The sequence below is a fragment of the Eptatretus burgeri genome, chromosome 5, assembly GCF_056783735.1.
Source record: "Eptatretus burgeri isolate ZD-2024b chromosome 5, Ebu_testis_v1, whole genome shotgun sequence".
In the NCBI taxonomy this organism is placed as follows: Eukaryota; Metazoa; Chordata; class Myxini; order Myxiniformes; family Myxinidae; genus Eptatretus; species Eptatretus burgeri.
The window spans coordinates 5958328-5985827 of NC_140965.1; the positions used below are offsets into that span (position 1 = coordinate 5958328).

The 27500-nt window shown below is 46.0% G+C and overlaps 1 protein-coding gene, 1 long non-coding RNA gene and 1 pseudogene across 4 annotated transcripts in view; 2 read left to right on the top strand and 1 right to left on the bottom strand.

Moving 5' to 3' along the window:
- Positions 1–27500, bottom strand: part of ANO4 (anoctamin 4) — a 213927-nt gene that overhangs the window by 95842 nt on the left and 90585 nt on the right. For all 3 annotated transcript variants that reach the window (XM_085880561.1, XM_085880560.1, XM_085880563.1), the window contains 2 exons: positions 10329–10523; positions 9129–9241 (listed from right to left, as the gene is read on the bottom strand). In XM_085880561.1, coding sequence (XP_085736687.1) covers positions 9129–9241; positions 10329–10523 — 308 coding nt within the window. The remainder of the gene's footprint in view (positions 1–9128; positions 9242–10328; positions 10524–27500) is intronic.
- On the top strand, positions 6686–8685 carry LOC147025776 (uncharacterized; annotated as a pseudogene).
- The window catches only part of LOC147025777 (uncharacterized), a 38162-nt gene continuing 32163 nt past the window's right edge, over positions 21502–27500 (top strand). Inside the window, exon 1 of the long non-coding RNA XR_015058001.1 lies at positions 21502–22282. This is a non-coding gene — a long non-coding RNA (uncharacterized LOC147025777). The remainder of the gene's footprint in view (positions 22283–27500) is intronic.

A 27500-nucleotide genomic window follows, 5' to 3' on the forward strand; every position in this document is an offset into this window, starting at 1 on the left:
ATTCACCCTCTCCGAGTCTAAAAGTCTATTGGAGGGTCCCTCCATCGCCGGGTACCGGCAATATCGTTGCACGTGTCCTCTTCGCCCGCACCGGAAACAACTCCCCATAAAAGGCCCCCGTCAGTATCGGTGAAATGTCTCTTCCGGTTCCGGGCCCCCTCGGCCATAATTGAATTTCTCTATTGGCTGGGCTGGACCCCGCCACTTTGGCGCACTAACTACCGGATTACCCTTTATCAAACTTGACAGTTTCTGGCAAATTTCCTGAAAGATTTGGGTAATGCCAATTTCTCCCAGCCCCCCTCCCTGATCCTGGATCTCCGCCTGTCGGATCGTCACTGATGGCCTCTCTGGAACCCGACCCGGCCGACTCCACGAGGCCAGCCTGGCCGCGCACTCGGCCGCTTGGTGAACGGTGGGTGGATCCTGTAACTCCACTAGCGCTCGGACCTCAGGGTCAGGAAGAGCAGCTAAAAATTTCTCTCGTGCCAGTCTGTCCCATGCCTCCACTGTAAGGTCCCGATACGCGATCCTGACTGATTGGTAAATGTCCTGTGCCAGCTCCTGCACTGTCTCACCCGGCTTTAATCTGTGGTGCTGGAGCTGGGCCCGCACCAGATCACAGTTTGCCGCGAACCCAAACCGACGGCTCAACGCCTCGCAAATGTGGGAGCTGGTCAACATCCTCTCCGCGATCACGTTTAACACATCTGCGGCTGGTCCCCGCAACGTTGCTACCAAATTCCCTGTACGTTCCTGCTCATTCCATCCGTTTAGTTGGGAAATGCACTCAAATTGCGTCAGAAAAGCTTCAACGCTCCCTGTCCCGTCAAAATTTACCAGGGGGATCACTTTTACGGTGGCCCGCTTCTCAGTTTCTCCCTTGTCCGAATCTAGCCCAGGGATCAAACACCCTTGTGGCTGCGTATCCAATTTCGGAGCCCACTGTGGCCAAAGATATTTTGTGGTGAGGGTCTCATGGGTCAATTTTGCCTCCTGTTCCAAACGTTGAATGGACCGATTCACCTCTTCCCGCAGGATCTTCTGGGCCCGCACAACCTCCTCCAAGGCTCCGTCGCGAGTTTGTAGCTGCTCCTCAACCAACCCGGACACTCTACTTACAAAAGACAGCTCTACCAGGCCTTTATCCAAGACTTCATCTTGGCTCATAATTTTATCTTGTTCGTCCAAACGAGCCTCCAATCCTTTTACCTCCTCCGCCAAATTCATCCCTTGCTTCCTCAGCTCTCCCCACTCTTCTACTTGCAGCTGCATACGAGCATCCACACAGACACGATGACGTTCCAGGCTTTCATCCACTTTATCAACCCGAATGTTCGTTGCATCAATTTTATCTACCAATTTTTTTCATATATTTTCCCCCTCCAATGTAATTTCTATCTTTGTTTCCTCCAATCTATCATCGAATTTACTTTGTATTTCTCCCAATTTAACATCCACACACTCCTGCATCTCAGTTTTCATTTTCTCCATCTTTTCCCCCAATTCATCCCTCATTAAATCAATCCGTGCACCCAACTGTTGCCCCATTACCCCCAATTGATCTGTCATTTCTGCCCCCTGTGCCGTCATTTCTGCCATTTGTGCCCCCTGTGCCGTCATTTTTGCCCCCTGTGCTGTAATTGCACTCATTAAACGTTCCAACATTGTCCAGATCGTCATCGTGCCGGTTTCCGGCGCTGCCGGCTCCGTTACGTGCGATGAAGCACGGTCCACGCTCGGAATGGGGGAGGTTCCGATCCTACCCCCGTCTCTCCCTTCTTCCCCCGACTCGCTGCCAGACACGTGGCCTTCCTCCTCAAACATTTGCACATCCGCCATGGTGCAGAAGTCCCGTTTGCCGCCAATTAAATTTAATTTGAAAAATCCCGCCAAAATTTTCCCGCGCTCACGCGCTTTCCTGTAGTAATTTTATATTCCAATTCGTGGCGAGATTTTAATCTTGGTATATTCTCCCGATACCAAATATAATTTAGAGGGGTTCGAACATCCAACACCCTGACACCAATGTGACGTCCACGGGACTTGAACAGTCCCGCTAACGTAGAATGAGCCGAAACGATGGAGGCGGTTTATTTTTTATAACCCAAACATGGCGGTTCTAATCGCTCTTCCGCAAACGGGACGAGGAAGGTGGCATGAGTCACTTTTCACTGAGTTGATGATGTTTATTTGTTTTTATTATTAACCAGAAATAACAAGACTCGGCAAGAAAAGGGATCCGGGGCGATTCGACGGGATGGTGTGGGATCGGGCGTGGGGAAAACACAGACAATTCCAATGAATATACAATTCTCAAACCCTCTAAGGCGCCAAGTACAAACACACACACACACACACACACACACACACACACACACACACACACACACACACACACACACACACACACACACACACACACACACACACACACACACACACACACACACACACACACACACACAACGCAGCTACTTCTGGTGGTCAGGCTGGACCGTGGTGTGGACGCAACCATCCCTGGACTGGCGTCGGACGAGCTGGCCCCGCTCTCGTCAGGGGGCAGGAGAAACCGCGGTGCTGTCGACCTCCTGGTCCCGGCCCAAGTCCGCCCACAGCTGCCAGGGAACCAGCTCTGGCGCCAAATTGCGAGCAGGAGAGGGAGGCAGGTCCGCCCGCCGTCCGACCCCGCACTCCGAGTCAGCAGAACCCCAGAGCCAACCAAGGTGAGGCACGAGGCTCAGCAAGGCTCCAAGACACGATGAAGAACACGATCGAATCAGCACAACAACAAGCACGCTTCCCGCGCAACAGCCTCCACACCAAAAAAACACGATCTTTTTGTCCCGATCTTCTTCCTCTTTCTTTTCGACCCCGAACAGAACCTTTTTATCCTCCCGTCCTCGTCACTTCCAATCGAGCCGTTTTTATTGGCCCACCGCCGTCGCCTTCCGCCAATCGTGATCACGGGGCGGAGCCATCCGCAGCCCTGTCCTGTGACGTCACGGCCAGCCTCCAGGGACTACTAAAAGGGGTTTACGCAGACACACTTACCCTATCCCGTGTCCCTATCTAATTACGTGACAATTATCATTTCCCCCTTGAAGAAATGAACATTTACTAGACAACTTATCACCACTGAATTGCTACTTATTACATCGAGATCCTGGTAAACTCGAACAGCATGGCATACCTAATCCTAATTACCTAATTACCCTTTGAATGCATACCCCCCCTCAAACGTAACAATATATATATATATATATATATATATATATATATATATATATATATATATATATATATATATATATATATATATATATATATATATATCTGTAGGAACACCTATCTGGGTGTAATTGACTCAGTGAGAGCCGATTGGCTATTTCCTCCATTCACAGGTGAGAGATGTGGGTGGGTCTTTCTTTATTTATATATTGACTGCTTTTGACATTTGCACGTGGTACATGCTTGGGAGCCTCGATGGTATGCATTGTTGTCTGCGCTATCACTGATGATTCGCCAATAAGTGATGAAACCGGTTAGGATTAGGGTTATATTATATCTGATAGGTGAGGTTAGAGACGATATCTCATGAAGTTGTGGATGTATTGACAAATTTGGTGGATATGTAGGTGGATATTGTAGGTGACAAGAACAACCCGATTATATTTTGTTTCAGGTCCGGATCCAGATCCGGCCTGTCAGTGGGATGCAAAACGTAAACTGTTCAGCCTTGAGAAGGTATGCATTCTACCAAGTGCCGTTCTCGTTTTACATGGATTTCGACTAATGGAAAAGCTGAACAGCAAAGGGCAACAGGTTTGCAAACGACCGAAGGATATGAGGGTGGACATTGGGGTGGTCCAAAAAATTTAAACTTTGAAATACATTGTCTCACAAGCCTTGCCTTTGTTCCATGTGGATGACTGGTTACACATCTAAAACCTTGGCTCATTTAAACAATATTCAGGGGTCGCTTAAATTATTTGATTTTTTTTTCATGTCTGCACCAAATTCTGTGTTATCCACAACGAGCAGTGAGAAACAAGCCAAATCATGCAATCCATTGAATCCAGAAGGGGAAACATGATAACCCAAAGCTAATATTGTAGAAAACAAACAAAATCATGTGATACATGTGAATCAGAACTGAACACCGCATGGAATTCATCTCAGGCCCTAAAATTCCAACATTTTAATTGACCTCTAAATATTCTCCGATTCACTCGAAATTTGGCACGAATGTTTCCTGTGTCTAATGGAATGAAGGCAGAAGACATGTGGAGCATGAATTCTGGAACTTTAATTTTTTACCATGGACAACCCTCATGGACATTCACAAGGAGGAAAGGAGCTATACCACAAAAAGGAGTAACAATGGCCCGCAGAGGAAAAGAATGGTAAAGAGTCATCGTGTACGGAAGAGATTGTGGATGTGCATGGGTGAGCACATGAAGTGATGGGAAGCACATTTGAAAGACACAAGTGCGGCGGACGAGACAATGGGACAATGAGAGGATTCTATAATCGGGAGAAAAAAAAGATGAATGAATGCAAGTGGGAGACCAGCTTGGATTTTTGGGAGGGTGAGAGCAGGTGAGGTTTTTGTCCTGTATTTGATTTATGCATCAACTCCCCTATGAGGCTAAGCTCAATCAAATAAAAATAAAAGATAAAGCACACTTTTCTGCCCAACCAGAGCAAAGGAAATGAAGCATTTCTGGAGTTTATACCAAAACAACCTGATGGAGTGACACTGGCTCACTGTGGGCTGCTTGTGTTGAAGTCATATAAGAGTCACATAGACTTTTGAGTTCGCTCCAAATGTTACAATATAGGACATGAGCCCATCCAAAAATTGCTACCATGAGAGGGCACCAGACTTTGTTTGTTTTATCTTATGTAATATGCCCATGGACATAACAAAACAGTATGATGGACTTCTCAGTAGAGTAGCTCAAGTTTTGTATGGGACTTTGAAGATATCGTGATTTTATGGCGAAGCGGGTGCCAAATTGAGCCTCAAAAATTGCACATTCCATGAAATATGTTTTGAATAAAGACAAAAACACTTGTTACCTTCACATTCTGCGAAAGGTTATATTTTGGTCGCTGTGTATTTATTTATTTGTGAATATGTGTGTTTGTTTGTTATTCGCATAACTCAGAAAGTATTAAACCGAATTGCATGAAATTTGGTGGGATGATCCATGAGTATCCAAGGACGATTTGATTAGATTTTGGGAGCGATCGGGTCAAAGGTCAAGGTCAAGGTCATGAAAAGGTCAAAAACACTCTTTTGAGCATAACTTCCTTCATAATACAGCTATCGACATGCAACCACCGCCATATTGTTCCATGATGAGATAACTTTCGGATATGTAGTGTCGGATTTGACGTAACGTCATCGGAAGTGCGTCGAAATGACATCACAAGATGACGTAAATTTTCAACTTTCGATCTCATCAATTTTGATCATACCGTTTTGTAGGACTTACCTTAAGGACGTCACACACCAAATTTGACTTCGATCGGACTGACCATTATGACGTCATTGACGTTTGAACATGACGTTTTTCAATTGTGGCTAAAATGTCCTGATATTTTACATTCAAATATCTATATAATTTATAAAGCAAAGTCTCCCAAATCCAGGCATTAGGATCAGTACCAAAATATCTGTTTATTGATGTCCAGGTTTTGCCAATTAACTCTGTAGTCAAGGTCAAGGTCACACTCAAGGTCAAAATATACTTGTAGCCATAGCTTCAGATCTAATAGAGCTATTGACATGAAACCAACGTTAAAACGTTCAGTGAACTACGAGCTTTCAGAATGGTAGTCCCCGATTGGACGTGACGTCCCCGGAAGTGCGCCAAAATGACGTCATTTTTCAACTTTTTTATTTTTTCAGTGTTTATCATTCCATTTTGTTGGACTGCCTTCAAGGAGGTTACACACCAAATTTGACGTCAATCGGACTGACGGTTGTGACGTCATGGACGTTTTAAAATGACGTTTTTCAAATGTGCCCAGAAAAAAGTTGCGGCGGCGGCGAAGATATGCGCTCTACCGAGTGCCCGTTCTAGTTTTATGAGTTGTTTTCTATTGTGTGCATGTGAACAAGGTATGTTTGGTTGACAAAACATGTTTTCTCACAATTTGATAATTTAGAGTCTAAGTTGGGTCCTGAAGGCATTGGATAGGCATTGAGGTCCAATTTAGATATGATTATGAAAAAGCTTCAGGAACAATTCTTGGCATTATGAAAATCATCCTACTAAAGGTTGTTATTTAGGTGATATTTAAATTATAAGCATTAATCCTAATAACATTATTCATCTTGTGTTCACAAACATGAATCCCTCAGAGTGACAAGATGAGATCCAGGGAGCTGAGATTCACAAATGTTCTCATGTTTGACAATGATGGGTATGATTAACCTTTTCCTTTCGAATGCATTATTCAAGTTCAATTTGATAAATATAGTTTTGTAAGCGTGTGTATGATTATTTAAGGTAATTCATATCTTCTTCCAATTAACCTTAGAAATTGACTTCGAAGCCACACAGCTATGCCAAGTGACACTTAACAAAAGACAGAAAATATATGCATTTATTGTTATATCTCCAATTGATAAATAATTGCTGTATTCTGTATCATTGCAGGTGAATAAATAATGGATGCACCTCAGAAGCCACCCAAAAGGCCTCATGTTGAGGAGAGGACCTGAATAATCTGTGCAGTGAGTGCGCCAATCATTGAGCTCACCAACCCAAAGGATCCACAGTCCATAGAAGCACTTCAGAATGCTGCCAGGATACAAAACTTTGATGCTATCCTTAATCTCTGTGAATATGATTACGACTCAAAACTATGGTATCATGGAAACTGTCGTTCTTCTTTCACTCAAAAGAAAACACTTGCCAGCCTTTCATCCAAAGAAGACTCTTCTGTTGGCACAGATCCCTGGAAATCCTTGCGTGATGGCCCTAGTTCATCTCGTGTTATGGATAAAATTTGTATTTTCTGTGACAAGAAAACTAAATACATCACAGGATCCAAAACCCGTGAACCACTCATGCAGTCTTTCGAGCTCCGTTCTGATGACAAGGTTCGACAAGCAGCCATTAGGCAATTTGACAACAAAATTCTGGCCATAACATCACGAGAATTCGTGGCAGCAGAGGCCCACTATCATAAGACCTGTTACAGAAATTACTCGAGGGATGAGAAACCCAAAGCTGTGACTGCAACTATGGAAAACGAAGATGTGGCCGAACAAGAAGCAGAACAAGAATCATACATGATGTTGTTCAAGCACATAAGGGACACTATTTTCACTAATCCTCAGGCTGTTCGCCTGACTCACCTAACTGACAAACTTGTAGAATTCATGAGAACATATGGCTTCCAAGATGTGAAGAAACAGACCAAAAATCACATCCGCCATAAGTTGGAGGCAGAATTTTGTCAGTCTCTCCACTTCATCACTGAGACAAATGGTAGGATTCTTGTATATCCTGATAATCTATCACTTGCACAAGCCCTTACAGATAATGTTACGCTCAAGGATAAGGTCCAGGAACTAAAGTCGACAAATGACATAAGACATGTCATCAACCAATTTGCAGTATACATCAGAGACCAGTCAGCGCATTCAGTGGACGAGGAAAATTGGCTGCTCTGAAACTTCTGAAGGAGAATGTCCAGTTCCAAGAGGCATTCAGAAAACTAGGGCAAGATTGGACATTGTCTGCAGAATTACTGACAAATCTGGAGGTGTTCACGTGTCGTCTTTACGTGGCTCAGACAGACATCTCAGAAGTCAATGAAATGCGGTACCAATTATTCAGAATCAAGAACGGAAACGTAGACTCTTCACAGTTGCCTCCATGCAAGGATTGCCTGAAGATGCATGCTGTGAGGGCAAACTACCAAACAGCCATTTGGCAGAGATCCCTGACCCGCAAGCCCAGCATACAAAATCCTATTGACAGTAATGGGTGGACCTTGGATGAAGTGGGACAGCTTGCAGTCAACTGGATGACTGGTCCCATTGCCCCCGATGTTGTCCTGGAGTTCCTGTCTTGCAAGTGCAAGAGAAGCTGCCAGTTGCCATCTTGTCAGTGCATGGTGAATGGCTTGAAGTGCACAGATGCCTGCAGCCTACAAACATGTGACAACATGAAGGATCATGAGGAAAATGATGACTTCACGGATTCTGACAGTTCAGAGAGTGATGATGAATGAACGAACAGACGTGAACTGTATATGTGTTTGATGTTTAGTATTGTCTGATTCATGGATTTATACTGGAAGTATATGTTTTATATTGATCATGTATTACTTTGAACTACTATGTCTGGGAAGAGAAGTATATGTATCACAATGACTTTCCAACAAAATGTACTTGAAAGATATCATATCGTTTGTCACCATGTCAATTTAATGTTATTCTTGCTGTAGTGATCTTTGGTTTACTGAAGGCAACTATAGGAAAGATTTAGCTCTGTAATTATCATATTTGTGTCCTGAATATAAATAAGTCATGTACATGAAGTATGTGAGGAAATGTGTGTATGAAAACAGCAAGTATGAAACCTGTTGTGCTGTTTGCGTCATGGCTTTGGGTCAATGATAGAATAATCAGTTAATTATGGTTCAAATCTCTGAGAAAACTTCAGAATGTATATTAGTTTGAGGTCTAAGATGTTTTGATAACTGTACATTTTATAATGATGAACAATGAGTCTCAGAAACAATGTTAAATGGTCTGATAAAGTTTGTACTTTTAAACATGTTCCTCTTTGTCTTTTTTTCTGGTTTTCTACCCGTCTCTCACATATTTAGCTGTACGGAAACTAAGCTACTCTCCAGAAATGTCCATCATGCTGTTTTGAGTTACAGATACATATAGGTAACAGAAAATAACTAAAAAAAATCTGGTGCCCTCTCATGGTAGCAATTTCCAGAATTTGGCCATGTAGCTCATGGACTAATAGTCGAAAAACCAAAACAATATTTGCATATTATGAGTGAAGAAGATAAGAGAACAACAAACCTGAAACTCAAGATTGATCAAAACAAGCATTTTGCCAAAATAAAAACAGGGATCCTACCTTTGGTTCCTCTAGTATCATGTCACTTCCTTTCAGTATCCGAGGGCGAAGCATCGTGTCCTTGTGCAAAGGTGTGCACGACTCCATCTCAAACGCTGGGTTCTGCCCATTGACTGTTGGAAACGTGCACATTCAAAACAGAGGTAACGGCACCATCTCGGGTTAAACTCCAAACTTGTATTTTAAGTGAGCTCGTCACTTATGGGGCTGTCAGGATGGCCTAGAGGTACGCACACTCACCTCTAAGCTGTCCCGCCTAGGTATGAATCCCGACCCAGCTATAAACAGTCATCCTGGTGTTTCACAGGCAGGGTGAGTCATCAATGTGCATGTCGTCCCTCGGATGGACGTTAAACTGGACGTCCCGTCTGCCGGCATTAGTTGGTGGACGTTAAAGATCCCACGGTGTCCTTCGCGAAGAGTAGGCGAGCTATTGCCGGCACCATGAACAAATTACAAATTCCTGCGCTGACGACTGTGGGAAAGATCATGGCAAACCACCCAGTATAATCCTTGCCAATAAACTGCTTGGGCATCACCGATACTCTGTAACAGAGGATGGCACGTAAGAATCAGAATGTCACTTCAATTCGCGATTCGTGTCCATATACACTTGTCTGTCGATCTCAATGATTGATGATTACACATAACGATAGTTGTTTCTTCATCAATCGTCCTGGATATGCGATTCCCTCAACCCTTCAAACATTTATGTGTTGGAATGTTCAAAGTAACCCCTGACGCATGCTTTATTGAAGTTTGTCGATCTTACAAGCTACTTCACATCGGGAGACTATTTGTGGAGAGCACAGAGCAGCATCACAGTGATGAATGAGGAGGGCACTCGGTGGAGCGCATACCTCCACCACACAATGCTTGATCCACGAGAACATATCGGGCCCAATACATTTTTGAAATATCATGCTATGTATCGTTTTTGGCCCTATCTCTTGATGGTGAAGAATCACTTAAAAAAAATTCTAGCAGTCGGATCCGGATCCAGATCTTCACCAAAATCCAATCAGTTCATCCTTGTCCCACACCCAATCTGCCCACCAAATTTCATTCGAGTCAGTCTACGACTTTTTGAGATATCCTGCACACAGACAGACAGACAAACAGACAAACAGAGAGGGGTGAAAACATAACCTCCTTCACCTTCGGTAGCAGAGGTAAACATCACATAATGCGAGTGCACACCTTGAGGAGCAGTATTCGTTGATGGAGCATTGGGTAGCATTGCGATGGTTGTGACAGGCTCACTCGAAGGTAGAGACTCGAGGGCGCGTGGAAGTGGCAGGAAGGCCGGTGTGATGTTGTAGGGACAGGGAAAGCCATGCACAGCAAGTGGCGGGCTCGGGAGCATACAGCTCTGCTCCGAAGAGATTGTGAGGCCTAGATGCACAGGAACATAGAATCACAAGAACTTTGAGTGACCAGAGGACCTATTTGTCTAGGCCAGCTGTTGCCGAGTCTACTAGTCATGTTAGACCCCATGAGTAATTTAGATCAGGAATCACCTTTAATCTTCTATTTAGTTCTTCCATGAATGTTGACTTCTGCAGAGTACGACTTCTTTTTTTTACTGATACATTGGGTATGCTGGTAAAGACACTGCACTAACATCTTGGAGATTGTGAGACTGAATGCCACATTGTTTAAACACTTATCTTACGAGCTTCTGGAAACCAACCGAACATCAGGGGAATTGAAATGTTTCTATTGTTACATACGAGTAAAACACACCTAGTTCTTCTTGTCAGTTTGGCTGCCAGATAGGAGCGTGTCATACAGGAGAAGGATCTGGGGGGTGGTCATAGATATGGGAGGTAATCAGGCAGCAGAGTGCCAGGCAGCTATAGGTAGATCAAATCGGGTTTTAGGTTGTATTCGGAGGGGGATCATTTATAAATCAAAAGAGGTGGTGTTAACATTGTACAAGAATTTAGTGAGGGTCACATCTAGAATATTGTGTGTAGTTTTTGTCACCACAACTCAGGAAGGACATAGATGCCATGGAGAGGGTTCAGCGCAGGGTTACTAGATTGATTCCGGGCAGAGCTAGACTCAGCTATGAGGAGCGGCTGAAGGACACAGGGCTTTATACATGAGAAAGGAGGTGATTACGAGGAGATATGATAGAGACGTGTAAGGTAAGAGTATTGACAAAATCAATTCAGAAGAGTTTTTAAACAGAATAGACGGTGATAGGGGGTCATAGCTTTAGAGTGAAGAAGAGGAGAGACATCACAACAATAAGGCAGGGATTTTTCACTCGGAGAGTAGTTAATACATGCAATTCGCTCTCTGAAAGGTAGTGGAAAAAACCCGGTAGATATACAGCTTTGAACTGGGATTAGATATTGGTACCAATAAGTATTGGAGGTCGAGGGGTACAACGATATTGGCATTGATGCGTGGGCATGAAGGGCATGATGGCCTCCTCCTGCATTGAAACTGTCTTTGTATAACGAACTCTTCATGCTCTCAAGACAACTTGCGATGGGGGTGTAAATGCTCCCGATGATAATGATTCCAAGAGAGCGGTTTTGTGGTCATATGCGAGTCACTCGTCTCCGAGCTCGAGTGCCCTTTCCTTTGAGAGACACGTCCTCGCCGCCCTGGATTTGGGCTTCATTCCTCACAACCTTTGAAATTCTAAAGCGGTTTGATTCAGGTCTGATCAAAGGTAATCAGACGTTTAAGCCTCAACGCCCCCAAATGCACATCTTTCCAGCCAATGGATTTTTCTTGCACACTCTACTGCATCTGAAATCAAGTTGCCACGGTCACAAACTCCATGACGTCCATTTTAAAAGTGCATTTTCAATGCCAAGCCAACCACCTGCCCAGAGAGTGAATGTCAGCGATCAGAACCCAGCATGGAAGCGAATGCGGCTTCTTCTCGGGGAATTCAAACAGAAAATTTCTGCAGCAACGTGGCCTCCCATTCTGCCATTCATTGTTTTTCTGACAAAAGTTCACATGTGCCAAACATTCAGTTTTACTTTAAGACCACTACATTCTGATCGATGTGTGGACATCATTGTGTAGATCAGTTTCGGTGCTCTCCATACACTATGTACGCACCAGCGAGGAGGAAGGAGACAATGGCTACATTAAAAAAAGAAATTAAATGAAGAAAAACAAGAGAAGGGTGAGAAAGAATGGGGCATTAAAGGGGCATGGTGGGAGGATGTCTTCTTCCGCCTACCAGCTACCTTACTTTAATGCCCCCGCTCTCCTACAACCACACCCCATCGGGCATGATTGTAGGAGAGCGGGGCACTAAGGAATGCACCATAATATGTTATTGCATAAGTTGACAGTCTTTTAAAAGGAATGGGGTTTGCAAACAACATATACAGATATAATTAGTCAAAAAATTTTGAATTTAAGTCGTTGCAGTCACAGCAAAACAGAGCATTCAACGAAGCAGAGCCTTGCTGGAGCATTTGTCAAGGCGACCCCTTCCACAAAACAAGAAAAAGAGCAATCAAAGATTGCAAACCCTTGCAAGGACTTCTTTTGAGTTGTGTATTTTCATAGGTTTTCAGGTAAATCCAATATGTCTGACAAACCATGTGACCTACAACATCATATGTGTGACTTTTGTTCCTCATGGACAGGCGGTCATATGTGTAAAGTTTTGCCTCGATCTGTTCAGCCATTTCAGACAAGAAGATTTTTGATTGTTTTTATTTTTTAAACAATATGGCTGCTGAATCACGTGACCGATGAAATCATGAATTTTTTTTTTCTGTGGACCATTCTATCCCGAGATGATTCCCAAAAATGTTGATACTGATTGGACGTGGCGTACTACATATGCAATTATGGTGTCATAATGAGGACACCCATGACGTCATAAAAAAACACTCATTCCCCATGAGGAGTACTTGCTATGTGCCAAGTTTCAAATTTTTCCTGGGTGTGGTTTCAGAGATACAGACGTCCAAAGTTTTCCCATTTTTCCAATATGGCTGCCACACCACGTGACCTTAGACGTCATAATTATCATTGAAACATTCTACATGAGTAGTCACACCAACGATGAAAATTTCGTCTCAATCTGAACACACCGGTGCAGAGAAAAACACAAAATTCTGTGCGGACAAACAAACAGACGAACGGACCCGAACGCAATCCCCTCTCTGAATCCTTCTGCGAGGGTAACAATTCACTGAGCGCAACCATCTTATACATTTAAAACACTTTATAATTTGGTATACATGTTGAAAATTCAAAATTTATAATCCCATTTCATTGCTGTTGAAAAATCTGCGTGCAGGCAGTCGATCATATTTTTGAAACACCTTAACGGTAGATTTAGGTTCGGACAAAACACTCTCAGAAGTATGTGCAGCTAACTTGGACATAATGTACATTCAAGATATAAATCAACTTGTGGTTAAGTTAGACAACTTTGTGGAGCAGTGCCCATCGTTGGCTGGGTGTGCTCGTCGAGCCCCAAGGCATTGCAGTACACATCAGACCACAGGCTCAAGTAAATTAACGAACATGCAATTCTAGCCAAGGAAGGCTGCATGAAGCAACCAGGTAGAGCTCCACAAGTAAGCCCTTTACCGTTTCAAACCCGACCCGGATTCCTCTACAGTTGGCATTCACAAGTCGTAAATACCTGAGAACTCCAATGCTACACGCTACCACCATATGTATATTTTTTTCCAAACATGGTCGAGGCTCATGGAAGAGCTAGAGCAGAATACAATGGAACAAAATGGAGAGGGGGAAACACTCAACAGCAAAGTAGAAGTGAGATTGAGATCAAGGGGAGGGGGAGAAGGACACATGGGGTGAACAAACTCCAGGCAAGCCGAATGAAACACAGGAGAGCGGGTGATGAAACAGAAAAGGAACAAACCAAACAACAAACAAGAAGATATCGCCGATACTCTGAGCATGTTGCAAATTCCTGCCCAAACGAGCTCCAGCCTAATGTCGGGTCAGATCAGTCAGTTCTTGAAGGATTTAGGCCAAATCTTCCCCCAGCCGACCCCACAGCTTTTTTTTTTTTTTGTATGCCTTGGTCGAGGCTTGTATGAGAGCTAACACACAACTCACAGCAAGGAGGCATGAGACAAGAGGGGCGGGAGTGGAAGGGACAAAACAGTGGGGAACAGACACATTAGGTGAACTGTGGAAGGGAGAGGGATGGGGATGGGACGGGGAACATGGCGAAGAGAAGATGGACATTACAGGGACTTTCAGGAAGGAAAGCAGGAGAATTGAAGGAAGTGGGCTTGGGTGGATTATCGGGGGTAGAAAAGATCGAGGATTTGGATGGGGGAAGATAAGAGGTGGTGGTGAACAGCTGTTTTGAAAGCCTGGAGGGAAGAATGGGAAAGAATAGAGTGAGGAAGTTTATTCCAAAGGCGGCAAAAAAGAGGAATGAAAGAGTGAAGATGAGCAGTGATTCGTGATTTTGGTAGTTTTACCAGAAGGGGGTTGTTGGCGGACCTTGAGCGCCCTGTGGAAATGTGGTTGGGACAAATCGCAGAGAGAGCAGGGGGGGCAAGGCTGGAGAGGAGTCGGTAGAAGACAGAAAGACCACCGACCAACCTGTGGTGATTGAGTGAGAGGCCCAAAGACTCAGCTTCATTGCGGGAGATGCCGATGATCTTAAATGCCCTGGTTTCGACAGCGTGAAGTCGAGAAAGGTGGGAGGCAAGAGCACCAGCCCAGAGGGGAGAGCAGAACTCCATCAGGCTACGGACAAAAGCTTTGTAAGTGGTCAGGAGCTCAAGAGGGCCGAGGAAGGACTTTGCACGACGGAGGATTCCCAGTCGGCGACTGGCTTTTGAGGCGAGGTTGGAAATGTGACCTTTCCAGGAAAGGTCATGGCAGATAGTGAGACCCAGAAGCTTGAAAGAAAAGACTTCTTCCAGAGGATTGTTGAGAAAGTGGATGGGGGGGTTTTGTAAACGGTCCTTTCGAAGAGACATAGTGAGAGTGTGAGATGTGTCTGGATTGAAAGAAATGTTCCACGTGTTGGACCAGTTTGTGATTTTATCCAGATCTGCAGTGAGCGAAGAAGCTGCTGCTTGCCGGTCTGAGGGATGACAGATGGTACAGCAGAGGGTGGAGTCGTCGGCAAAGAGAAATAGAGGATTTTCCAGAGAGTCCGAGAGATCATGAATGAAAACCAGAAAAAGAACAGGGCCCAGATCGCTACCTTGAGGAACTCCAGCCTGCACAGGAAGAGGGGATGAAAGAACTCCATTTAGGGCCACACGTTGACTGCGACAGGAGAGGAAGTCTGCGAGCCATGAGTGGAGATGGCCTTGAATACCATGGGAAGAGAGTTTGGTGAGTAGGGCAGGGTGCCAGACTGTGTCAAAAGCACGTGATATGTCCAGGGATACGGCTCGGATTTCCTGTCTGGCATTGAGGACCTCCATCCATTGATGGGAGAGCAGAAGCAGCATATCCAGGGTAGAGTGACCTGGTCTGAAACCAAATTGATGATTGGAAATCAAGCCATTGGAGAAGAGGAAGGATTTCATGTCTGAAGCGATGATGGATTCCATCACCTTGCTGATGATTGGGAGAAGGCTGATTGGTCTGTAGTTACAGGGATCTGTTTTTGCACCTTTTTATGCAGGGCAGTGATGTTAGCAGATTTCCAAGCAGATGGCAGATGACCTTGGGCAAATGAGAGTGTGAATAGAACAGAGAGAGGGTGAGCAAGAGCAGAAGAGCAGGCTTTGAGGACACGTGGGCTGATGCCGTCTGGACCGGTTGCAGAATCTGACTCGAGGTTTGAAAGCAAGCTCTCCACCTTGTCAGGAGAAAAGGATACAAAGTCCAGGGACAGTTGGGTGCGACTGGGTAAAGTGGTGATGTAAAGTAAAGGTAAAGATAGTGATGGGTTTAGGACACAAGATTTAGCTGCAAACACCGAGTTTAGACATTCGGCTTTATCACGTGTGGAATCAGCAGTGCGGCCATTTGAGGTAAGGGAGGGGATGGAGGGGGAACATACACCAGAAACAGATTTGATTAAACGCCACCAGGATTTTGAGGAGGGAGAGAGGTTTGAGAGTTCAGACTTGAGATGAGAAAGATGTTGTTTTCTGGCTCTCCTGAGGGTAGATACACACTTGTTCCGAGCTTTGTGGAAAGAACTGAGATTGCCCTCAGTTGGGTTTGCTTTCCATGAGGCAAAGGCAAGTTGTTTCAGGACAACTGCCTCGCCACAAGCTTCAGTAAACCAATGGCGGGAGGAAGGGTAGGACAACTGAACACGAGAGGGGATAAATCTGTGCATGAGGGAGAGCAAGTTTCTTTGAAAGAATTCCCAGGATGAGTTGATGTTTGAGAAAGTAGTGATAGGAGACCAGTCTGTAAGTTTGATGGCTGCTCGGAGACCTTGCCAGTCGGCTTGAGTGAAATGCCAGACTCGACGGCGGTGAGGTGGTTCTCTGATAACAGCCAGAGAGATGTCCACTTTAACAAGGACGTGGTCAGAAGAACCAATTGGAGCGAAGGAAAAGCAGCAGATATTGTCAGGGAAATTTGTCAAAATCAGATCCAGAAGAGATGGAGTACCATTGGTTGAGATCCGGGTCGGGAAGTTGACCGATTGAGTCAGTCCCAATGAGTCGCAGAAAGCTTTTGCTGAAGTGCCATGGCAGGTGAGAGAGGTACCCACACCTAGCCAACTGGCGTGATGACAATTGAAGTCACCACATAAGAGGAAGAGAGAGTTTGGATGAGAAGATAGAAGATGGTCCATGTTTTCGGATAGTGAGGTGTAGATGGAGTCATCACTGTTCGGTGGACGGTACAGTACACATATAAACATGAGGTGGGAGTGGAGGGGAAGCCGAAGCCAGAGGTATACCTGGGGGTGTGGGGGAGTGAGAGCAGTGCATGGAGAGTGAGGAATAGAGTCTTTGATGAAGAGAGCAACACCTCCACCAGGACGAGGCTCAGGTCTGTCATACCGTAAGAGGGAGTAACCAGGGAGAGATACTTGGGAGTCAGACACGTCTTGGGAGAGGAAAGTTTCTGTTAGGCAGATAATGTCTGGTTTGTCAGTGGCAACCTGTGTGGAAAGATCTGAAAGGTTTGAGCGAAGGCCCCGGATATTTGAGGTCCACACTTTTAATGAAGAGGTAGGGGAGGAGGCTTTGGGTGCAGGAGGTGGAGGGGAGGACAAGGGACGAGGGGGGGAGGTAAGGAGGGTTGCTGAAAGAGTGTGGGGTATTGCAGAATAGCGAGGGGAGGGGGCCGAATGAGGAGGAGAAAAGACTTTGTGGTGCTGGCGGAGAGGGGGGACAACAGAAAAGGAAGAAGGCACCTGAGGATTTGAGGAGGTGGAGTGAAGAGATGGAGGTGAGAGGGCAGTGGAGGGAGGCAGGTTGGTGGATGAGAGGAGGGGCAACTTGAGAAGGAAGAGTGAGGGGATGAAAGGTGGGAGAAAGGTGAGGGGGGAATTATTGAGAGAGGTGAGAGGGAGGCTTGGAGGGAGAAGAGTGGGATGGTTGCTTTGAGAGTGAGAGTGAGGGGTGAGGGGGTGAGTTGGCACTGAAGTTGGAAAAAAAGAATGGTTGATGGAAAGCGAGCATCCATGGCAAACTGTGAGTTTTAAAAGTTTTAGGTCAGAGATGCGATTTAACACAATTCTTGATGGATGCAATGAAGGCGAATTCAGAGAATGGAGAGAAGAAGCGCTGTCATAGTTGGATTTTTTAGGCAAGGAATGAAGGAGAGGTCGAAATGAGAGTAGTCTGTTAAAATAGCAGAAGAGTAGTGCATTGTGAAACAGTAAAGAGTACCACATGTGTGAGAGAGGAAGATGAAGCATTATAAGATCGTTTTTGTTGTTAATATTAATGTATGAGAGAGTTCAACAGATTAGGTCATGGAAGTGTAAGAAAAAAATAAAAATAAAAAAAATCGAGGAAGAAGACGAGGAGGAAGTTAAGAGGAGGAAGAAGAAGCAGAATCGGGAGAAGGTGAGCATGTTGTTGTTGTTGTTGGGTATATATATATATTTTTTGAGATAAGAAAGAGATTAGTTGGGAGAATGGGGGATGTTTGGAAAGTGGGGAGGATGAAAATTGAAGGTAATGTGGAGGATAGAAATTGAAGGTAATGGGGAGAAAAAAACAAACAAACAAACAAAAAAAAAACGATCGAACACCGAGTGGAACTGGTAGGCCTCAAGCCTAGGCCTAGGCCTCAAACACCAGGTAAGAACGTCGACAAAAATACTCACAAAATAGCACGATTTTTGAAACAAAACCGAACTAAGAACACACAGTAACATGTAGGTGAGAAAATTAAACAGTTAAAACGGGACAAATAACAACCGGAAACTTAACTTTGAGAACGTCAGCAGGGAGCCCCGAAGGAGGCCTCTCGCCGCTCCAAAACCGGAACCGGAAGTCATGTTGCAAATTCCTGCCCAAACGAGCTCCAGCCTAATGTCGGGTCAGATCAGTCAGTTCCTGAAGGATTTAGGCCAAATCTTCCCCCAGCCGACCCCACAGCTGGTTTGGAATAATTGGGGCCATCAAAGAAGTAGTAGTGGTCGTAGTCGTGACTTATTAATGGCTGTTAACACGTTTTCCAATTGTCGTTGCACATAAGCAATTCATGTCCTTGCAAGGAAAACTCGATTTGTGCATTTCCGTAACAAATCATCCATCTGCTCCCCACCTGGAACCTTGTGATCCATTTCGTTTGAATCAGAGTTAAATCACTTTCGAATGCAAGGAGTCAGAGGGGAGTTACCCATAATGCATGGGAACAACTAGGCACCAACTGATCAGAACAAATAGTGAAAATCTCCAGAGTGTTGACACAGCAAGCTTCATTGCACCATCGTAGGTCACACCTGAATGCATCTTCACAAAAGTGCATGCTTGCGTCAAACCCATCACTGCATCCTCTGACAGGACTATGATCATATTATGGTGAGAAAACAACAATATTTAATCCAAAGAAAATGCCTGCACTCTATCTCTCAGGCGATACGACAGCACATCACGTGACAAATACGAAAATCAAGTGAACGATCGATAAGACATGAAGGACAGTAACAGCCAACCATGAGACATGATACAGTCAAAGAACAATTATTTGTAGGTACTCCCTCAAAATCATGCCAAGAGTGAAAGCTCTGAAAGAAGAGCTCTTGACCTCGATGTGGAGAGATTGCGTGACCCTGTCACTGCAACAGCTTTGTTTGTGTATTTAGTCATGTCAGTGTTATATATTGTTACGGATTCGCGCCCGCCGGCGTGCTGACGGCCACGTAACTCGAATCGCGGCACGTCGCCCACCGGACGGACAATCCAGTCGTGACCCTCTCGGACTAACGCCGGGAACCAGTCACGGGTGGACCTTTCGGTCTCACCGCGATCGAGCCAATCGGCCCCCGCGTGGGATAGGGTTGCTCGCCAAATTCGACCTACCTAAGTACCCACACGGAGGGTAGACCGGGCGATCGCACCTCGCCGCAGGTCGACTTCGGACACGGGCCACTTAAGCGACCCGTTCCGTACTATCGGGATAACCGAGCGGTGTTATCGTCGGCCTCGACGGTTCGATTAATTATCGGGCGTATTCAGCCCACTACCAACCCTTTACGTGAAGCAAGATGAGGATTCAATGAAAGAAATGACGAAGCGAAGCGGGAAACAGTTCAACACAAAGCACATTTATTCGCGATGAACGGAAAGCACACATATACAATTCCACCAAAAGCACATAGAAGAGAGGAAAAGAAACACAATGCAATTTTACACAAAAAGCAAATGTAAAAGCGAAGACACAATGCAGAGCTAATACCGACTACCGAGCACACGGCAACACTTATACAATTCTACTTCACAGACGGCGCCGACAACACATACCCAAAACCAAGAAAAAGAACACCCTCAAGGATGAGGCGGGCCTGAGGCCGAGACCGGGTCGGGCCTACCCGTCTGGTGATGAGACGCGGAGCGGCGATGGTGCCTCAACTCCGCGGGCCTCGCGGGCAGTGTCTGGTAGGGGGTGGGAAAGGGGGCCCCCTTGGTCGCACTATCTCAGCGCGGGGGGAAACAGGAGGGGGTTGCTGATGCTCGGGGAAAGGAGGATTTTTACTCTGTCTCGAGTCCCGCGACGAGCGTCTCCACCTCGACCAGGTTGCGCCGTCGGCCTCCCTGGTGTGCAGCTCCCGGCACCACGCGAGCACCCCCTCGTCTGCCTTCGCCGCCTCTCCACAGCTCCGTCCTCTTCGCTCCGACTCCAACGCACACGACGACGACGACGACGACGACGACCAACTCTTAATTCTCTTGACTGACGAACGCGGTCGCTTATATATGCCCCGTGGCTTCGCTCTCTCATCTTTGACCCCCTGCCTTCGACCTTTCACCTCGCTCCCCATTGGCCCGAGAAAAAGTGGGCGTGAATGCATTTTGATCCATGAATTTGCATATAGCGACCGCCCTCCAACGCCCTGGAGGCGGGGCCAAATCGCCCCTCGCTCACCGATTGGACGGAACAAAAGTGGGCGTGAGTCGTTTTTGATCCGTTTTTGGAGCGGAAAATCCGTGGTTTTGTACACGCTGTTCGGCGCGCGCCCTGCACGAGTCCAATACCGGTACCCACAAGCGGCGCAAGAACGGTGGCGATGCGACGGTTGCGAGGTGTGACGGGAAAGGTCGTGGCTGTTGTGGTGAAGCGGCGTTGTGGTGGGTGGTTGATGTTGTGACGACTGTTGAGACGTGGTTGGTGGTGGTAATAATGGCGGTTGGTCCAAAATAAAGATAGTAAAAGAAAAACGGCTATCCTGAAGAGTCGCAGCACGCATAAATGACATGTATTCCCACTAGACCACGGGTTTGGGCCTAACTACACATATACTTACCGAGATATCTCACCTAAGGGACCTGAATGGTGGTTTGCGAATTTGGTCAACCACAACAATATATATATATATATATATATATATATATATATATATATATATATATATATATATATATATATATATATATATATATTTTGTTACGGATTTTAGAATCCGGTCTGATGAATGCATCTACACATCCAGGTCCTCAGACAGTTATTTCCTGAAATGCATGTTCAGATTAGCCCCATCCCCATGTCTAATGGGATCGTAAATGTGATGCGTTGAGAAGGGTAAAGGATAAATCCCCTCTCCTATGGGAAGCTTTTTTCTTTACGACAGACACGTTCACACATTTCTTTCAGGAGCTCTGAAGCCCGCCCTCATTTTTCCTCAGCAACATTCTTTCGCGAACTCCGACGCCCACCTTTTTTGAGAGCGCACAGGTCGTCATGGTAACCGTGCCTCAGTGGGGCGGGGTGAGCTTGGGGTGGACGGCACCCCGCGGAGATGGCCGGGGATATAAAAACGAGTGAGAGAAAGCGTGAGGACGTTCTGTGAGGAGAGACGTGCTGAGATATAACAAAGTGAGGAAAAAGCGAAAGAGGGACGTTCTGAAGAGAAAAAGTCGGGAGAAAAAGTGTGAAGAGAAAAAGTCGGAAGGGAGAAAAAGTGTGAAGCGAAAAAGTGTGAAGGGAGAAAAAGTGTGAAGGGAGAAAAAGTGTGAAGGGAGAAAAAGTGTGAAGGGAGAAAAAGTGTGAAGGGAGAAAAAGTGTGAAGGGAGAAAAAGTGTGAAGGGAGAAAAAGTGTGAAGGGAGAAAAAGTGTGAAGGGAGAAATAATGTGAAGAGAAAAATAATGTGAAGAGAAAAAGTCTGAAGAGAAAAAGTGAGAGAAAGGAGGGGAAAAAAGCGTTCTGAAGAGAAAAGCGTGAGGAGAGGAAAAGGGAAAGGAGAGAGGAAAAAGCAAAGGGCGAGAGAAGCAACCAAGAAACGGGTGTCTGACCGGCGCCGAGGAGACAATTCGCCCTTCCCAGCGTTTAGGCAAGCGAGCGTGTGGTGCGCGTGTGGGTGTGAGCAGCGCCGCCAACAAGTGAGGCACGGGTAGATCACCAACAACACCAGGGTCTAAACCCGCGATGGACGATCTTGGTGCCCTCCAGACGTCGACTGGCGTTCAAGGCTGCCCCACGAGAGGGTGCACGGCAAAGCGAGGTGCTGGCGACGGACGTGACATGCACGCACGCATTTTCAGGACATTCTCGCTTCACGGACGACTTTCTGGTGAGCGAGACGATTCTCCCCCCCCCCCCCCCCCGAATGGTCCATTGGGTACCCTTGTCTGTGTTTAGCTGTAAGTAAATCAATCCCCGATAAGCATCTGCTCTTTGTCTCTTTCCTGGCATTTTGATTGATTTTGCTTTGAAATTCATTCTTTATTTACCTCAGCAAATTAAAGGTTCTTTTATTTATTTATTTATTATTAATAAATTATTTCTCAATTTGTAACTTGTCCGTGTTTGTTCTTTCCTTCTATTGGTCGAGCATTGTTCGAACCGAGATAGACTGGGAGGTAATTACCACAGATTTGAACAAAAATAGTCGGCACGCACCAGTGGTTAAAATGCTCGGCCGCCCTAATTAAAATCTAATCGAGATAACATTGGTGCTTTGCTGAGGGCACGCTCCCCGCTCAGGTAACCACGTGACCTCTAGTTAAACGGAATAATTAGACGGCGGACACTGGAACTCGGGGTTGACTGGGTGGCGTTCGTGGTTTTAAAACAACCCACCGTACCATAACGTTAATTGTGAGTGGTGGCCCCAGGTCTGGCTCTGCGGAGGACAACCGGGGATTAATCCCCAAGTGACAAGCTGGTGTCTCGGTACCCGTGGCCGCAACAATATATGCAGTATATTGTTACCTTGTGGGGGGGGGTGTGTTATATATCACCATAGAGCAGATAGGAATGTACAGAGTAGCATGGTCCACGTACGAGTAGTTAACCAATCTCGATGAAATAAGTAGGGACACGTCAGCTTAAAGATCGTCTTATTTGAAGTGCCCCAAACAGGGGGTGGTGCATGGTTGTAATTAGTTAAGGATTATGGGAAAGGAATTGGATGTAAAACCCCTTTGTAATGTCCAACCGGGTGGAATCAGGTGGCTTGTGGCTCTGCCAGGTAAGAGAGAAAGAGAAGGGTGGAACTATGATTGCCTCCAGGGGCAGAGTTTGGGTCACCTCCAGAGCGAGGGGAGGAGCGTTTTGTCGCCTTCTGAAGGGCGGAGCCTGGATCGCCTCCATGGGGAGGAATTTTCTTGGCCCGAGAGAAGATGGAGGAGCTTAATCGAGCAGTTGAGGTGTGTGAGAGACGACCGTGAAGTTCTCAGGTAAAACGGGAGAAAAGACAGTTGAGGATAACGGAGAACTGAGGAGTTTGGAGGAGGATCACAGAGTTCTGAGAGAGTCTGAGGAGAGTTTGAAGGAGGATGTCCTGGCTGCCTGTCTTCGCCCTCATAGCTTGTTCATCTACCTGTTGCCTGTTCGTCATCCTGCTCATCACCTGCTTGTTTACTGCTACCACCAGAGATAAGCCACCTGGTTTTTTTTTGTCCCTTTCCCGTCTATGATTAAATCTAATGTGAGGTGCCTTAGTTTCTTAATATTCATTTTTACCTCACTGTATATACAGTAATTCGTTCTTTATTCCCTTCCTTCCCTCCCAACTCGCCGTTGTCTCCTCCGTCACAATTCCACCATTTCCTGGTTCATTTTATTTGCTTATGGTTTGGGAATAAACCCGATAGTCTTACTAGAGCTAAGGTTCTCCTGTCACCCCTCACAACCACATGCGCACAGTCCGCCATAATTCAGAACATCTCCACAGGAGTTAAAACCGTTCGGTACATCACAGGATTTTAACCTCCCGCCGCAATGAGCTCAATGTTAGTTGAGCCGTTCACGCTACAATATATATATATATATATATATATATATAAATATATATATATATATATATATATATATATATATATATATATGTATATATATATATATATATATATATATATATATATATATATATATATACATATATATATAATCAAGTCTCACCGCATCAAGTAAATCCAGCTGGGTAGGACTATATAAATAAATCCACTCCTCCCATGCTCTTCCAGCCGAAGAAGCTGCACAAAGCAACCAAGAAAGGCTACCAAGGTATGCCCTTTGCTGTTTCAAACCCTTCCCAGAATTCCTCCACAGCTGTAAAGACGTTCACAAATAATACATAGTGCTTGAGAATCTCAATTCTACACATCCCCTCAGCTGTCGGACCGGTTTCATCACTTATTGGTGAATCATTGGTTTCATCAGCGACAGCGCAGACAGAAATGCATACCAACAAGGCTCCCAAGCATGTACCATGTGCAAATGTCAAAAGCAATCAATATATAAATAAAGAAAGATCCACCCACGTCTCTCACCTGTGAATGGATGGAAAGGGCTAACTGGGAAGGGGTGGAAGGAGGGGTCCGGCATTGCCCGTCAACACCATGTACCTTTGTAATTATATATATATATATATATATATATATATATATATATATATATATATATATATATATATATATATATATATATATATATATATTGCTGCAGTTCTTGGAACCGCATGCACCCAACATAAAGTGGTTCCAAGACAGTTATTCCATTCTCTCTCTATCGAGTGCAGCCTGTGGCTGCTGGTTGCATCATTGGTTGGGACGCGGCTATGCTGCTGATGCAATGTCCCCCTTACCAGTACACTGGTGCTCATTTTGCCGACCTCGGAAGGATGACAGGCTGAGTCAACCTCCTAGTGTATTTTTTTGTTTGTTTAATTCAGCGGCCAATGGGGCTTGAACTCAGGATCCTCAGATCCCAAGCCGCCACCCTAACCACTGAGCCAACACCAGGCTTAGTTATTCCATTAATATACGTGTAGAGAGTCCCTTCTATTTTGTCTAGCGGGACAGCAGGGGCGTGCATTGCGAGGATCTCATAGCTATGTTTGCTTACATCATTTCTTCTTCATTTAATTTATAACTTCATTCCTACTCTTCTTTTCTGATTATTCCAGAGGTAAATCTGAGCCACGTGCACCCTTCGCTGTGAGATAGGTCCTCAGCAAAGGCCAAGCAGACATTACACTCCCACCCCTCCGTAGAAAACACAGCCTGCAAAACGCACGCGCAGCGGTAATTTCCACCTAATGGACAGGAAACACACCCAGCACGACGCCCACGCTGCAAGGAACACCGACCGAGGAGACGGAAGAAACAGCACATTAGGAAGGAGCGCTCGAACACCACATGAGCATCGACAGCACTGAGCTCCCGACCTCAAGCGATTCCTCAACCCAACTTTTCCGGCGAGTTATGCAATATACTCGGCAGCTCGAGATTATCGACTCGAGCTTCCGATGATCTGGGGGGAGATTGCTAGTTGCATTGAAAAGACATACGAATGAATATCTCTTAAGAGGCTGTACAGATGTATTTTGCACAACACAGAAGCAAATGACCCAATATCAGCAAGAGTGTGGCTAGTATCTTGGTGCCAATAGCTACATCGTCAGAGGCCGATAATAGTAAAATAACAACCATGCCACGTTGTGCATGATATGGGCCGCACAAACTTTTCAACCCATTTCTGGACTAATTATATCGATCGGGTTTCGCCCCGCGCACAAGATGGCAGAGTCGAGTGAACACGAGCGCTGGCCATATGCGCAATGGCGGATCTACGCACACTGTACAGAATGTGCTCGAAGGCAGCCACGTGAACATCTCAAGACTCTGTTATTGTACAAAGCGGGGCACGAATGGACACATATTACTGTCTGTGCAAGGGTTCGCCATAACATCGTACCCTCGGTCCTCGCTGGTGGCCGTGGATGTTCCCCACGGACGGTGAACGTCTTCTTGCCTCTACGGCCAGTGAAGCTGCGATCGGGCGGAGGTATGTTGTACAGCTCGGGCCACGTGGCGCACACGGTGCAGGCATGCAAAACTGATGCCACTCTCGGCCGGTCGTCAGGGCATGGCCCGGGGGTTCGTGCAAGGCAATTCATGGCGCGGAGTTCGGCGTGGGCAATTCATATCATGTCGTGGGGTTGGAGCGCGATGGTTCCACAGTGCGGGGTTCACCTGGCCGAAAGTGGAATGAAGCGGTTTCCAGCCATCGCGGCCGGGCCGCGCAGGAGGTCGGGGCCAATCAGAGCGCTCAATTCGGGTAACGACACTTCACTTCGGGGTGGCCCCCCACTCCACACCGTGGGGCTTATAAAAGGGAGGATGGCCGGGCCATTCTCTCTCAATCTGCCCTGCCTCGCCTCCCATTCAAGCTGGACTTTGACTCCGTCTTCTGTCGTCATTACTTCGACTCCACCTTCTGTCGTCATCAGTTCGACTCCGCCTCCTCTTCCCCACCCACACGACGCTGACTCCACCCAACCACCTGGTCCCACCTCCCACTCCGTCCACTCACTCTGACTCCACTCTCCAAACTCAAGCACTTCCTTCACACCCACGGTCTTGACGCGAGCTGCCCGAACCAAGAGATGACGCCACAGCTGTCAGGGGGTTCCCGCACTACGGAGTATTCCTCCCAAACGTATTGGTGGTGCATTCGGGCAATCAATTATACAAAGGTACCGAGAGACCGTAGCCTCAACTCCTCTCCTGTCTTGCTGCAATACCTCCTCTTCATCGGATTTTCTGTGTCTGTGTGTGTGCATGTCCTGGTGCCTGTCCATATAAATGAGACTGCAGAACATTATTGATATTAATATTATCATTATTATTTTCTGGTTAAGTCTGCTCTGCGTCCGCTTTAATAAGTTGCTTGTTTATTGCCGCACCACACCTTTCTTCCCTATCTCTGCTTGTACACCCCAATAAAGCTATTGATTGTACCACATACCCTTCCTCACCTGCTTCTTAATAAATTACTATTAGGAATGTTCCCAGCTCGTTTTTGTCTTTTCTTTCATTGATCCAGTATGGTCTGAATCCTAGATTAGCCGGGACTTTATTCCCTTTCATCCGTTCCTTTCAGCCGGTACGTCCTTGGCAGTGTCGCTCGGCTGCATCCGATCTGATAAAGTGACCCAGTCCGGTAAAGTGATCCGGTCCGGTAAAGTGATCCGGTTCGGACAAGGCGTACCGAGGGCATGTTCCCCGGTAATTACATCACGCGATTAATTAGGTAACCCGGTTAACCCATACACGGGAGGACCCTCGGTCACACGGTTGAGTTATTGGCGTCCACGGTTGGTTTGCAACCCGCCGCGTCACGGAAATATCCGTGCGCGACGGCCTACAATTCCGGGGAGTCTGGTGAGAGCCAAGATAGCTTCCCTCCCCCCCCCCACCCGAGTGGTCTTGTTATCCGACCCCCGGTCCTCAACGATACATATATATGTACATGTAAATACCTACATTCAGTGTTTTGTCATG